Raw genomic sequence first — 16,475 nt, forward strand, 5'->3', positions numbered from 1 at the left:
ATATCAGAGATCAGATGAGTTTTCAGATCAGATCTGTTTACCAGTCCATAAATGTATCTAGAAATACAGGAAATGGTATTCAAATCACAATTTTTTGTACCACCAGACCCCCCCCCCGTATTATTACTTCTCAAACCAACGCCCTTGCTTATATTTATTTAATAAACTAAAATGTCCAAATGCCACAGATAGAAATTATACAATAAACCCTGCCTGGGGAGAGCTGGAAATACAAGACCAGAATAAGGATTTCACACAAAAATATGATATGAACGCTCCCGGTCCCAAAACTCAATCCTCCTCCCACACCGTTGGCAGGCCATGATTTTAAGTTTCTGTTTTGGCTCACGTCTGTATGTTACTTAGTGTCATTTTTTTCCATATTTATTCAACAGCCATTTTGATTTTTGATTTTGATTTGTTTTAATTGTAAAAAGAATACATAATGAGACCAAGCTTTTTTTCTGTGATGATAAAGCATCAGTTAACTGTTACCAAGCAGATCTGGTGTCCATACCATACATAACATACATATCATCATTCACAACACAACAGATTCAACACCTAGAATTAAAACAAGTAAACCGTCAGACAATCATCTCCCAAGCTCTTCACAAATGTGTCCTTCAGTGTGTATCACGTGCGTGCGTGGCACACTAGCAGAGCGTGAGTGCATGGGCAGGCGGCGCGGCCACGTTCACGCACTCCTCCGCCATCTCAAACAGGAAGTAGTGCGGCCCGCTGCGCCGGGCCATCTGGGCGGCCGTCTCCCCATTGCCGCTAAGGATCTCCGGCCGCAGGCGGCGCTGGGACAGCAGCAGCTCCAGCGTGCGGGCCGAGTCCTCGGGGGGGCGGCTGATGTGGGCGGCCGCCAGGTGCAGCGGGGTCAGCCCCCCCGCGGTGCGCGCGTTGACGTCCGCGCCGGCGACCCGGAGCAGCAGTGTCGCCACGGCGACGCAGCCCCAGCGGCAGGCGCTGTGCAGCGGCGTCCAGCCGTCGGCCGTGCGCCCCTCCACCTCCGCCCCGGCGGCCAGCAGGGTGGCCGCCGCCTCCGCGTGTCCCCCGTACGCCGCGCGGTGCAGGGGCGTGTAGCCGTCGTCGTCGCGGCAACGCGCCAGCAAAGGGTTGGCGGTGAGAAGGGAGCGGACGAGCGCGAGCTGAGGGAGAGGGGGAGAGAGAGGGAGTAAGAGAGGAAGGAAGGAGTAAGAGAAGGGAGTAATAGAGGGAGGGAGGGAGGGAAGGAAGGCAGGGAGGGAGGGAAGGGGGGGAGAGAGAGAAGGGAGTAGGAGAGGGAGAGGTGGAGGAGGGAGGAATAGAGAGAGGAGACGGGGTGGAGAGAGAGGGAGTAAGGGGAGAGTGAGTACCACCATTGGTATCGAACACAAGTTTCTATCCTGTCTGTTGCACCATTTACTCGTACACCTGACAAATATGTAATATTCCGCTTGACTTGCAGGCTGAAGATAAAACATATATTTTACTTTTGTGCGGAAGCTTTTATCCAAAGAGTTAACCGCTCTAGTTGAGCTGCAGCACTTGATTTGAATAATAGATTAAGGTAATTCTGTATTCTCCCATATCCACATGCATGTTTTCTAGAATATGGACGTAGTATTATGGATATCATTGAATATCGTATGCAACCTAGAGATGTATGTTATGCGATGTGTACACAACCCTAACTTAGGTTTATCTATCATTGACACAGTCACCACATACAGGCACACAAACACACACACACACCCACGCAGACACCTGCCACTCATTTATGACCTTGAAACCAATATTAAAATGTCATGCTTGTGATGCTTAATGAAACACAAATATTAAAGGGGAAATAATAAGTAATCCCTCTCTCAGGGAATTTATTCGCCTCAATTCACTAAATTAAATATAAATATTCCAACCCTGCGATCACCATGATGATAAGGTCCAAATAAAAAAGTGTAGCCTGGATGCCATGGCTGTCAGACATATAAACTTTTCAATGTCCTTGTCCCTCCCACTTTGTGGTCACCCACATCCCGTTGGTCGGTACCCCCGTTCCGTGTGACCGACGCCTACAGATCCCCTCCCAAAGGATCATGATTGGTCCAAACAAATGTCCAGGGAAGGAGAGTGAAAATCCTCGCTCACAGCTTTGAGCTTGTCCACGATTTGTGAGACATTGCCGGCTGACGGCGAACGCGGCTAATAACGGCTCGTAATTACACAGGTTGTCCAGGGGTTAGACCATTAGACGGAGCAGATGGGCACGGTGACAAAGCTATATTGTGTATATTATAAAAGCGGGAAAATACAAAGCAAATATGAACCTATATATATATATATATATATAGTTTAAACGGTTCAATCTCAAAGGTTAAAGATTGACCGAGTTGTTAAGTCTGAATAAGTTGGAGTATTTAAAAAAGTATATTGTATTTGAATTAGAATAGTAGTAGCTGTTCATTCCAATACAAGCTGATGGCTGCGACTTATTTTGACTGCTGTGTCAGAGCTGTGCTGTGTCTGGGTATGTTATAGCTCTCTACGTACTGGCTTAGCACACACACACACACACAATCCAATCTCCACCTGAACTACAGAATAGGTTGTTTCTAAAGGTTGTCCGAAATGACCCATATGAACATTTTAACTGTTGAACAAACAGCAATACATCACTTCTTTCTGACAAAACAAAATGGATGACAATCATGTTATTTCAGCATTAAAATGTGGTTTGATAACATTTCTAGCGATGAATGTGCAGTCTGTGAACGTTACATTTTGTTTTAAACATTGACTTACAAGAATACACAGAATCTGTCATTGGCTACATCAATAAATGCATAGATGATGTCACAGTGGTTAAAACAATAAAAAGGCGTGCCAACCAGAAACCATGGCTTACTGAGGAGGTCTGCTCATTGCTGAGAGCCCGCAATGCAGCTTTTAAAGCAGGTGATACGGCCGCATACAGTGTGGCAAGGAAGAACCTGTCCCGGGGGATCAGAGAAGCAAAGAGGCTGTATGCACAAAAACTTAACAGCCACTTCATGAGTGACAAAGACCCACGTCGCTTGTGGCAAGGGTTTCAGAACCTTACAGACTACAAGCCCCTCCCCCTGCGGACATGCCACAGTGACCCCTCTCTACCGAATGAACTGAATGACTTCTATGCACGTTTTGAGGTCAACTCCATCATTCCAGCACAGACACTCCCACCATCACCCACTGACCAGGTACTCCAGGTGTCCACAGCTGAAGTGAAAAGGGTCCTCGCTAGCGTTAACCCACGCAAAGCTGCAGGGCCGGACAACATCCCTGGCCGTGTTTTAAAGGACTGCGCTGAGCAACTGTCAGATGTTTTTACAGACATTTTTAACACATCGCTCAGCCAGGCAGCTGTGCCTACCTGCCTCAAAAGTGCTACTATTATCCCTGTTCCTAAGAAGTCAAAACCAGCCTGCTTAAATGACTTTCGCCCTGTGGCCCTAACACCAATCATAATGAAATGCTTCGAGCGGCTGGTCATGCGCCACATTAAGAACTGCCTCCCTGCAAACCTGGACCCCCTACAGTTTGCATACAGAACCAACCGGTCCACAGAGGACGCCATCGCCACCACACTCCACCTCACACTGTCCCACCTAGAGAGGAAAAACACCTATGCCAGAATCCTACTTATCGACTTCAGCTCAGCCTTTAATACGCTCATTCCACAACAATTGGTGGAAAAGCTGAAGATGCTACAGGTGGACACTGGCATCTGTAATTGGATTCTCGACTTCCTGACACAGCGGCGCCAGGCAGTCAAGGTGGGCAGCCAAACATCAAGGACCATCTCAGTGAGCACAGGCTCTCCTCAGGGCTGTGTTCTGAGCCCTTTGTTGTTCAGCCTGCTGACCCACGACTGTGCTGCTAGGCACAGTACCAACCACATCATCAAGTACGCCGACGACTCAACAGTGGTGGGGCTCATCAGTGACAATGATGAGTCTGCGTACAGGATCGAGGTGGAGCTGCTCACTGCATGGTGTGAATCCCACAACCTTGTCCTCAATGTGGACAAAACAAAGGAGATGGTGATTGACTTTCGGAGGGGTGGCAGACAACATGCACCAATAAACATCCATGGTGCTGCCGTGGAGAGGGTCAGTAACGTCAAGTTCCTGGGAGTCCATCTAGCTGACGACCTGACCTTCTCAACAAACACCACAGCGGTCATCAAAAAAGCCCAGAGGCGTCTCCACCCCCTCCGGAGGCTCAGGAAGGCAGGTCTGCCCACTCCTCACCTCACTACCTTTTATAGAGGTACCATTGAAAGCATTCTCACATACGGTTTCACTTCCTGGTTCGGGAGCTGCAAGGCATACGAACAACAGCAGCTCAACCGGATAGTGAAAACAGCCAGCAGAATCATTGGTGCCTCTCTGCCCTTCCTGAAGGAGATCTACGAGCAGCGTTGCACCCACAGAGCTGCTGCCATTATCAGGGATTTCCATCACCCCTCTCATGGACTGTTCTCCCTCCTGCCATCCGGGAAGAGGTACAGGAGCATCAGCTGCAGAACAACCAGGATGCTGAACAGCTTTTTTGCACAAGCTGTAAGGCTGGTAAATGGACTGCGCTCCCTGCCCACACACACGCCCACACACACACACACACACCACACCCAACCCTCCCGCCCGTAGGTCAGTAGGTCAGTAGGTCAGTCATCCTGCATCTAATAGCACTTTATTATGGACATGTTCCCAAAACTGCTGCAGCTGTATGATTGTTTTTTTCCGAATGATTTTAACATGTTTTTACATTATTTATTATTCTTTTTCTTTTAGTAAAGCACTGCTAGTAGGAGCTGGTGAGAAACGATATTTCGTTTCAGCCAATGTATCCTGTACATTTGTGTGAAATGACAATAAAGTGTCTGAAGTCTGAAGTCTGAAGTCTGATTTTAATAAAATCAAATTAAATTGAGACTGTGCTTGTGATTAAGGGCTAGACAAATATGTATGACATCCCCCTTACCCAAGCCCCCCAGAGAGCAAGGAAAAACCTTAATTAGCAAGGAAGACGTCTTGAGAAGGAACACAGAGTGGGGGAGCCCTTCTTCCAGGGATGGTTAGGAGTGCAATGGGTGCCAAAATTGACATACATACAGGCATACATACATACAGGCAACATTTTAAATAATTTAGTTTCTAAAAGTAATGTCTATGGTGATGGGGTTCTGGCCGGTTAACAGTAACGGCAGGAATGTATATGATCTTTAGTTTGTTTGTTAATGCAATGTTTAACTACCAAACATCCGCAGTTTGGGCTTGGGGTTAGGGTTACAATGCTAAGGGTTTAGCTTTGAGTGGATTTTCTTCCGGCTAACCCCACAATAACAAGTCGTCCTTGTGCGTAGGGCTGTGCAATTAATCAAATATTGATTTGACTAATTTGAGCGATTTTGGGGTCAAACAATCTCCAAACTAATATAATCGAGTTGAAAGGTTTTTGTTTTTTTTGGTATATTTATTTTATTAATTAAAAGAACAGCTGGATACATATTTGTACATTATTTTCGATTATACATTTTTTTTAACTATTTCAATATTGACCAAAATAATCCTGATTATGATTTTTTTACATAATCGAGCAGCCCTACTTGTGCGTCTAAAAACGAAAGAATAAATGTCATTCCTGGGTAGAGATGCTCCGATCGATCGGCCGATACTGGCAAAAAAATAGTGTGATCGGAGAACCCCAAAAGCGCAATCAAAAAAGCAAATCAAATCTGAACTTGCCAGTGGCAGCATGAGTTCTCCCGTCTAAAACATTGTGCAACACTGCCAGGATTTCACAGGGTCAATGTAATTATTGCAAAGGAGGCAGTTTAACATTAAGTTTAGTTTACGGAGCACTTGCATAGCTCAGTATGTGGCAGGCACATTTCAGTACCGTAAAAACAATAGTATGCGTGCAGGCACATTTCAGTACCGTAAAAACAGCATTATGCGTGCAGGCACAGTTCAGTATCATATATGACACATTCTGCGAAGGCTTTGATGAACGCATTGAGCGACATGTTTCAGTCATGAAATAAAGAGTATTGGAACATAAACTGGTGCTTGCCTGCTATCCACATTATATATAAAAGATATGGAATCTTCCATATATATTTATATAATATATATATATAATAGATTCCCATTCCCCTGCCATTCTGTGATCGGCAATCGGCAGATCATGATTTTGGTGGATCGGAGCATCTCTATCTTCTACTTCTGCAGGAACGGAGTGTTAACTCAAGGAGCCAGGAGAGTACTCAAGGAAGCAGGAAAGGAGCGGAGGGTTAACTTTAGGAACCAGCGGGTCTCGACTTGTTGACTCCCCACTAGCTCCGAGGCTAGCCGCACAGCTCACAGTCACATGTTCAACACATGTTCAACACATGTTCAACACATGTTCGACACATGTTCAACACAACGCCACCGACGTGGTGGACATGGTGCTGACTCGCGGACATTCAGATGTTTATTTATGTTTATTTTCAGTAACTTAACAAAGTTTCGGGACTTGACGTGGAGGTGGACTCCGTGGATACACGGAGTGCTCTGAGCTCTGCCTCACATTGTGGGAGGGGCTTCAGAGTGACTGACAGGTCTGCCTCACATTGTGGGAGGGGCTTCAGAGTGACTGACAGCTCTGCCTCACATTGTGGGAGGGGCTTCAGAGTGACTGACAGCTCTGCCTCACATTGTGGGAGGGGCTTCAGAGTGACTGACAGGTCTGCCTCACTGTGGGAGGGGCTTCAGAGTGACTGACAGGTCTGCCTCACATTGTGGGAGGGGCTTCAGAGTGACTGACAGGTCTGCCTCACATTGTGGGAGGGGCTTCAGAGTGACTGACAGGTCTGCCTCACTGTGGGAGTTCAACAGTTTAATCTTGTGCAGATGTTCGATGCCCAAAGGAAATGGGGTAATTCTGAACAAGGTCCAAAACAGCTGATCTCGCCATAGTTGAGATGATTGCCACAGACAATCAGCCATTTACAGTTGTCTCTGGTGTTGGTTTTAAAAGATTGGTGGCATTGCTGGCGCCAAGGTACTCCCTCAAAACAGAAAAGTACTATCGCACTGACCTCTTTGATGGTGTTTACACAAAAGTAGAAAGCAAAATCAAGGAGCTGGACACGTTACAAAATGCAGGCCCCTATTTGTCTTTACAACGGATTGTTGGTCTGGGGACATAGAATCCCTAATGAGCCTGACCTGTCATTTCATTAACAGTGACTGGGAAAGGAAACAAATTGTCCTCAATGTCAAAGCCATGTATGGCTCTCACACAGGTGAATACATCAGCGAGGTGTTCCTCAGTCTGCTGAGGCATTGGGACATTGGGACAGAGAGAGTCGTGCTTGTGCTTTGCGATAGTGGCGCAAATATGGTTAAAGGGATGAGGCTCACCAAAGTACCCGATCTCAGCTGCAGTGCTCACACACTTCAGCTGGTGGTGAATGATGGGATCAACAGCCAGCGAGTAGTGATGGACAATGTTGCAAAATTAAAGTCTTCTGCTACCCATTTTAACCATTCGATACTGGCCAAGCAGCTTTTGAAGGACATTCAAAAAGATCTTGACCTCCCCCAGCACAGAATAATCGGTCAATGCCAACACGCTGGAACTCCACTCTTCACATGATGGAGAGCATGCTGGAGCAGAAGCGGGCACTGTATATGCAGGGGAAAATGGAAAGGCAATTTGTGGGCAATTTGATTGACACACTGAGCGCGCTTGAACAGGTAACACTGGAAATAAGCAGATCAGACTCATCAATATCGTGCATAATTCCCAGCATCACCATTCTAAAAATGCTACTTGAAGTCGAGGGTGCAAAAGCAAGGGGCATCAAAACACTCCGCAACACTATGCTGGACAGTTTAAAGGCAAGGTTTGAAAAAGCGACGTGACATGACGAAATGCTTGGTTCTCGCAACACTGATAGATCCTCGTTACAGGGGTCATGCCTTGGCACCAGGCACACTGAGAAATGCTAAAGACTCGATAAAGGAAGAGCATGCCACTCTGTCTGAGTCTGAGAAATGGAAAAGGGCTTCCTCAGAAGATCAAGGCCCAGATCCAAAATGGATAAGGGTGGAGGAAAAAGAGGAGGAAGACGCTAGTCCGTCTGACATGCTTGAACAGATGTATGCCAACCTTCTGGGGGCACACAAACCAACCTCTGAGGAGACTGATGATGAGGAGGAGCAGCAGTTCACTCACCAGCTGGATCAATACCTACGGGTGCCGTTGATCGACAGACGGGCCAACCACTTGAATGGTGGAAACGAAATGCATCCCGCTTGCACTTTCTGGCACCACTCGCCAGAAAATTTCTCAGTCCACCCCCCTCCTCTGTTCCCAGTGAGAGGGTATTCAGCGAGGTCATCCAGATATGAGAAAAAGAGGAACAAGCTGACAGGAGAAAATGCAGAGCGTCTCTGTTTCCTCTATTACAACCTGCAGCTTCTAAACTGGGAATATTAAGCACTTTCATTGAGGGGTGTGTGGGTAAAGAGTATTGGAAGTGGGGCAATGCGCATATTATGCACAATTCTTTTTAAAGACCGGGTAAACCAAATTCAGTATTTTTCTTCTTATCATATTAATTAGGCCTTAAATGTGTCCCTCAAAACATGTAAAAAATATTTTTCCCATTCATCATTTCCTTGAGGAGCTAGGCCTCAGAGAATGTTCTGTGTGCAGGTTTAAAATGGGCGGGTCTACATCGAGGACCGCGTTACGTAAAGCGGTCTTACTCACATAAACCCGCCCCCTGCTGCCCTCTAGGTATAAATACATTAACCGCGCACTAGCATTCTGTGGTTTCACCCGTCTATGGTTTTACCGCTCACGAGTCTGATTTGAATTGTCAGTTTGCAGCTAGCTTGCCCGTTGGACCTCTCCGGTGATGGGCGTGGTTTCCTGGCCTGCAGCGCACACGCCCCCACCGTCCTGAGCCAGGGATTACTGCTCATTTTTCATCAACTTTGAAGCATAATTTTATATACTTCGCGATTTTTTTAGTCCTTCAAATTTGGCAGGGTGGTTAATAATATATTTTCCTGTGGTATTATAAACTCAAAACCCATAATTATTTTTGGTTTACCCGGTCTTTAAGTTTTTTTTTGTTCTGTGTTGCTCTTTACATTTTCCTGATCTTAGAGATTATTATTGCTACTGTGCGCAATAGTGTCATTATTTTATTTATGCTTCAATATTTATTTTAATATAATTAATATATTTTACTGTTCATTGTGAATATTGCCCTGAAGCTTGATTTGAAGAAAATCGTGGATCAAATCGAAATCGCAATATCTACCAGAAAAATCGCAATTAGATCTTTTCCTGAAATCGTTCAGCCCTAATCTGGACACATCATCAGTGATGTGCCTGGAATCACCGGATGTTTCGGGTCGTTCAACATAATACGCCCTCCTCCAGGTGACCCAGCCGGGGCTGATCAGACCCCAGCTTGAGTCCAGATGGCTAGCTAGCTACCATGACTCCATGGCTCTCCTCTTTTGAGCCACAGCCATCTTGAGGCCCTCTCTGCCGCATCGGTGGTACTGGGGATGGCTCTCCTCCTCTCTTCCTCAATGCCCGAACTGCTGAAGGCTCTGGTCAGTGAACGGGCTGCAAAACCCCTGCATCCAACCTCCACCGGGAGACACCTTGCTCTCCAACCAGCCTGCTGACAGACACTGACCAGTCCCGCGTACTTGGAGAGCTTCCTCTCAAAGGCCTCTCCCAGGCGGTCTTCCCATGGGACGGTCAGCTCCGGCAGCACTACTTGCTTGCTGGACTCCGACACAAGGACAATGTTTGGCCACAGGGTGGTGACTGCAATGTCGCTAGGGAACTTCAGCTGATCCAAGATCAAGATCCACCAACAGCTGCCAGTCTTTTGCAGAGGTTAGTATTCCTGCACATGTTCTTCCGGCAGGGGTCAGCTGCTCCCCAGCTCTGACAAAGGCGATGGCAATGTTAAATATTGTTTATCTACTTGTTCTACTTCACCTGTTTTTACTATGTTAAATATTGTTTTTTTAAGTTCAATAAATGTTCCTTTTATTAAATTGAGACTCGTAACATTTGTTATCATCGTGTAATTTTTATGATGTAAATTGAGGGAGCAAAAGTAGTATTGGTTCCAAATATCGGCTCAAGAAAATCAGCAGTCCGTATCGGTCATCAGCTAAGAAAAAAAAAAATCAGTATCGGCCCTAAAAAATCCATATTGGTTGATCCCTAATCAAAACGCACACTTTATCAGAAGACATCTTAATACTGAAAGTACCTTAAAAATATACATCCATTTTGTTTTTCACGTGTTATGGCTGGTTCGAATGCCGAACATAATAAAGAACAGAAAGGTTTTAAGTTCTTAGTTCTTAGTTTATTGTCAATTAAACATAAAGTACCAGGAAAAAAACAGGAAACAAGATACTTACGCCTCTTGCACACTACTTCCGTCTGTCGACGGATGACGGAGGGCGTGTCTGACGTATGGGGGAGTAGTCTTTGTGGACTGGGGGCAACACTCTCCTTGCGCTTTGGCTCCTTGGCTGCGTCTTCCTGCTTGTTGTTGTTATTGCTAAATGGATCCCGTAGACGCAAGGAGAGTGTTGCCCCTGTACGTGTACCACAGCAATCGCCCAATTCTTAAATTCATTAAATCCATTCTTATATCCCCTGCTGCCGGCCAGCTTTTTGACATATCCACGGCGAGTTGTATCACAAATACCATTTCATTGGACAGAGTCCAAGTAGCGGCACACTAGGGTATTTGCATAACCGTGATCTGATTGGCCGACGGACCCGTCGCTTCCCGAAAAGTTGAACATTTCTCAACTTTTGATGCAGGCCACGGAGCCGACTTGACAGACGGACCCACAATGCATTTCGATGGCGCCCCATGCAAAGTCAATGAGATGCGTCCGTTGACGGAGGTAGTGTGCAAGAGGCGTAAGGCGTTGCTGCCATGGAGTTGGGAGAGAGACTGGTTGATTAGGAGGCTGAGTCTGAAGTCTCAGCCTAATTGTCTAGTTGTCTGGAGGTGCTGACAACCAGGTTTAATCAGCTGAAGTCACCATGTAACACAAGACAAAACCAAACAATTGATGGGGCTAAAACGTTCATATGGGTGGTTTTGGATGACCTATACAAACAACTGGTTCTGATGTTTAGGTTGGACGACAGGCTGGCACAATGGAACACAAAATGTAACCATGTTTTTCACCACTTTCAGCACGTAAAAAACAAGTTGCACCCGATTACAGACAAATGACCGTGATGATTGCCACGAAAATCAATCATCATTGGCTTTTGGTCTGTTCGGTCTGCACCCGATGCGCGTGTGGGGAAGAGTGTGTTCAGCTCATTAGGGTCACATTCTTCTCTGGGCCTGCATTCAGTTGATTGCGTTGAGGGAACAAAAGGCGATTTACAAGTGAGAGACCCTAGTGACAGACAGGACCCTAATTAACCCTTCCAGAAGGAAACAACGGATGCAACTTATCAAAACGGAGCGCTTAGAGTGCATGAAATGCATATTGCAATCTCAGGCATCCATTAACCTCCTCTGTGGTATGAGCTAAAAGGGAGAGAGCTACTACAGCCATGCGAAGGCTGAGCCACACCTGGCTTCACCTCACTCTATGACTCTAGGAAGAGAGACTTAGGCCGTACTCACACCAGGAAAGCCATTTAGTTCGCTCTCTTTGGTCTGGACCAAAATACAATGTTTATTTTTTGGTTTGGTCCGGTTCCTTTTCACATTGCAATTCTTCACAACAGTCCCAGAATTTGACAACAAACCCACATGTGTGCAAAGATCGTTCAATCATTGGACAAAAGGTCTGGGCGGGGTAAAGTGTTCAATAAAAAAAAATGATATACATTGATTGATCTGCAGACAGAACTCCTTCTCCCTCATCCTGATGCGGAAAGTGTCCACTTAAATGCTTTCAATGGGTTGGTGAATGAGGAACCAAGCAAAAGGAAGGAAGAGCCAACTTGAGAAGAGCCAACATCTCAAGGCGACTACTTTTACAGTACACTGTGTGTGTGTGTGTGTGTGTGTGTGTGTGTGTGTGTGTGTGTGTGTGTGTGTGTGTGTGTGTGTGTGTGTGTGATTTCACAATTCAAAACTTAAATCAGATGATTAATCTAATGTCTGATGGCAGACAAGCACAAATCGGGGCGAACAGGGCATTTCACTTTTTTTTTGTTTAAAATCTCTACGACCAATCATGTGCAATCATGTACGGAATTTGCAACAAACTCGGCAAACAGTAGTCCACAGTAAAAAAAAAATGTGTTAAGGTCTCAAATCAACACTGTAGACTGGCAACTGTAGAAATACACGCCTTCTGTAACCCTCAACCACTTGCGCTAATTAGTTAGCTTCAGTAGAATATCTCTGTAATTAAACATGAAACAAGGCGTAATTGTGCCGTCTCCCCCCAGAAGTTCTGCTATAATATGGGACAACTGATGGGTCTGGATATTTCTCTGTAGTGCATGCAATTAAACTGAGCATTGTCTTAAACGGGAACGTCATGCTGGGCTCTTTTGCAAAACACGACAATATAAAACGGCAAGAAAGAAAGGCTGCCATCTGTATAAAGCATTCCTCAACATTTGTTGAGGAATGGCTACCATTCTTTAACTTTGTTTATTTCTTAAGCATGGATGGAAGATATATATATATATATATATATTTTTTTTTTTTTGGAGGTCAGCCTATTCTTCTTCTCATCTACATTTGCTGCTGTGCTGAAAGAAAAATATCTTGCTTGCCCTCCCCTCCCACAAACAGACTCAGTGACAGCTGCTACCCCATAGCCAGTGTTCCCGCTAGAAAAAAACTGTGCCGGTCAAAGTGACCTGTAGAGGTTTCATTTTCCGGACATTTTGATGATATGCCGGTAAAATATCCTATTATCGCTTCTTAATTAGGCTATGTAGCTTAAAGAATGACATAATTAGGCCATATAGAAGACAACATGTTCAATAGCCTAACTTTCAAATTGATCAGGGGTGTAGCCAGAAATTATAATTAAGTTGCACCGGTGATATTTTGGGTGGCCTCAAGTTCACAGTGATTTACGCTGTTAGAATAACTGCTGCAAAGTGTCTGGTGGAAACCAGGGTCTGGAGCGAACGATACGTGTTGCAATAACCGGAGCACTGATTCAATTAGGCTCAGACAACTTTTATCAAATGCGGTCCGAGGACCTCGGTTGGTTTTCGAGACCTTATACGACGGGATGAATGAACAAAATAAAAATAAATGACAAATGTTAAAACAACGGGTATGGATAGAGAACTGCAGAGAAGCGATCAGACTCCAGATCAGAGACAACCACTTTCACTCAAACCATGGTCCATCATCAGGAATCTTCTGGAGGCTGCCCCAAACCATCCTAAATGCAGCACTGGCACGCTCTCCACTAACCCACTCCACGCTGTACATGGGGGAATGAAATGTATGGATAGAATTGCAAAATCCAATAGGGGGGGGGGGGGGTTTCCTTTACAGCCCCACTTCTGTGGTAGTGAATGCTTGTGCCCAGACAGGTCACTGCGCGGTCCTAGTGCACCGCGGACCGCTCACTACGCTCTATGTCACATTTTAGTTTAAATTAAAACAAAACGTTGTAATGATTTAATTCGGAAAATAGGCTTACAGCATCGATAAGAGGAGCGGTGTCAGCAGACTATTATTTAGGCCGATTATTAGCAAATTTCAATCAGACAATTTGACCTGAGAGATTACATTTTTGTCTGGTAATTACCGGACAACGGAAACCCTGCATACGTGAACTGAACAATGCAAAATATGAATTATACATTCACATTCTACATCTAATTTCATGCACCTTAAAAAGCACCTTAAAAACATCCTGAATGTACCAATTTGTGCTACTCAAAAAAACCTGGACAACACTACTGTGCAATACCATTTACCTATCTTTATTTGTTATTTGTATATTTTCTCTTTATTTGTTATACATGTATTTTTTACCTTTCTTATATATTATTTTTTTGTTGTTGTGAATCGCTGGATGGCATTTCAAGGCATGTGCAATGACAATTAAGAGATTCTGATTCTGATTCTTAATTGAGTGACGGATGAGTTTCTGAAGGGTTAGATCGCTTTACTGGCTTTTCTCTGGCTTTCCTTTCATAGTCACCATATTCTTTGACCTGACGGATTCTCAAATGTCTAATGAGGTTTGTAGTATTAATCCTTGATTTCCACCATGAGAGATTTCTGCTTGCCACACATTGCATATAGCTTTTCTCTCTTTTTCTGACACCTTAAAGAACTGCCAGACAGGTGAAGTCATTTTTAGCAAGCTTCTGTTGCCGTGCAAAGAGAAAAGTCTTCTGATCAGCCTTTATAGAGAGCGCTGATCAAACACTTCAAAACGAATATCTGCTGATAATGATCGGTGGCCGATCGATCGGAGCATCCCTAACACCAACTGTTCATAGAGAAGTTGGTCCATGGACATTCCTGGTCCAGGATTTGTGTTCTCCGTTGGTTTTCGAGGAAAACCACAACCACCTTTTTGCGAAAACAGTCCTGATACTGCAGACGCATATGAAGCGGTACTCTCGCAAATTACAAACTAGCTGAGCGTGACCGTTCCTATTCAAAAGAAAAAACACACACACTCACCCGGTTCTTCTCCGCTGCCCAGAGCATCAGCTCCTCGGGGCGGTCCTGGAGCGAGTTCTCCTTCTGACAGAGCCACTGCTCAGTCTCCTCCTCCTCCTCTTCTTCTTCCTCCTCCTCTTCCTCCTCTCCGGCGACACCCTCCCCGGTCCAGAGGCTGCTGGCCCCGCGGGGGATCAGGTGTCCGTGGGTCTTCAGGAGCTCCAGCTGGTTGAAGTCCTCGGGGAAGTCCATTCTGGTTGTGTTTCTGCGTTACTATAGATGGGTGGAGGAGTTATGCAAATTGCACGCGCACACAGACACACACACACACAATACGTCTCCTAGTATTGGTTATTTGAAAAGAGGACCATGATGAAAGCCATACACTTTTATAGTAGTAAGTGACTTAAGAAGATAATGAGTTGAGCAAGTGACTTAAGCCGGACGTAGGCTTAGCTCAGGTGGTAGAGCAGTTTGCTGCTCTACCAGGTTGCTAGTTCGTTCCCCAGCAACTCCTAGCTGAGTGTCAAGGTGTCCCTGAGCAAGAAACCTAACCCTAACTGCTCCTGACGAGCTGGCTGTTGCCTTGCGTGGTTGACTCCTCCGTTGGTGTGTGTGTGTGTGTGTGTGTGTGTGTGTATGAAATGTTGTAACTCGCTTTGGGTAAAAGTGTCTTTATTAGCAAGATTCAAATTTTAAATGTTGTCAAAACTCACTCTATTTTACAAATCCTTTATTGAGAGCATCCTTTGTTCTTTTTTTACATAATATATTCGATTATATAGATTATAGATTGATCAGAACCAAATGGGAAAATAACTAGTTTATTCCCATTGCAACAACCTAATTATATAGTAAGTGGTATACATGTGGAGTCTTGGGATAGAGATGGACGAGGGGGTGTGGAATACATGAACTAGGGAATTAAATATATGGATACCTAGGGGATGTATGCAATCGCGAAAAGGACTCAGCAGAACACGGTTCCCTATAGCTGAGCATACGTACAAGCAAGCAGCGACCAATCTCTCACATGGGGAACACACCTGAGACTCCGACCAGGTCAAACCACACATTAATATGCTCATCATGTCGGTATACTATACATATACTATCGTTAAGACCACGACTTCATGGGAAGGGGGTAGGCTGTGTTAGCAGAGAGGAGCCTCACTCTATGCAGTGCACGATATCAAGGAATGTCAGAATATGCATCGACATAAAGTTTGAAATATCTTAATTTGTGTTCAATAACCATGAGTTAGGAAATGGACATTAAATTTTATCCTGTAACGTTACTTCACCAATACGTACGATGCTAGTGAATGTTGTTGCCAAGTCAGCTGCTACCGGTACGCTATTGCAGTCACTACCAGTAAATGCACTATATAACACTAAGTCAATTACATAAACAGATTATATTGTGTACAACTATATTGTGTACAACTACCCACAAATATACCTGATATTCGATTTCAAAACAAACCACGGTTCCCCTCCGTGGATGACGCTCACCTTCGCTAGACTGATGGGAAATGTAGTTTGTATTGGGTACGGTTCTTCTTCTTCTTCTTCTTCTTTTTGTTGTAACCATAGCTTCCTTGGTGCATACCGCCACCTACTGTATCGGAGTATGTAACAGCATTTATGTATTTCTCTATGGCCTTTTTACAAGAAAATAAAAAAGGAAATAAATAAGGGGGGGGGGGGGGGGGGGGTTAAGGCTATATAAATACTTAATTATTTTAAATAATCCTGTTTCCTTTAAGTATTC

At 44.9% G+C, this 16,475-nt stretch overlaps 1 protein-coding gene across 2 annotated transcripts; it reads right to left on the bottom strand.

Annotated features, from left to right (window-relative positions):
* Positions 1-428: 428 nt before the first annotated feature.
* ankrd49 (ankyrin repeat domain 49) lies at positions 429-16,226 on the bottom strand. 2 transcript variants are annotated; one of them, XM_084465058.1, is made up of 3 exons: positions 16,164-16,226; positions 14,723-14,974; positions 429-1,157 (listed from the first exon to the last, which is right to left on the bottom strand). In XM_084465058.1, exons 2-3 carry the CDS (start codon positions 14,951-14,953, stop codon positions 657-659), a joined length of 732 nt encoding a protein of 243 aa, XP_084321184.1. In that variant the 5' UTR covers positions 14,954-14,974; positions 16,164-16,226; the 3' UTR covers positions 429-656. The 2 variants fall into 2 exon arrangements, with proteins under 2 accessions (XP_084321184.1, XP_084321185.1); XM_084465059.1 differs by lacking the exon at positions 16,164-16,226 and adding an exon at positions 16,016-16,116.
* Positions 16,227-16,475: the final 249 nt, after the last annotated feature.

Source organism: Micromesistius poutassou (assembly GCF_964030765.1).
Source record: "Micromesistius poutassou genome assembly, chromosome: 3".
Lineage (NCBI taxonomy): Eukaryota > Metazoa > Chordata > Actinopteri > Gadiformes > Gadidae > Micromesistius > Micromesistius poutassou.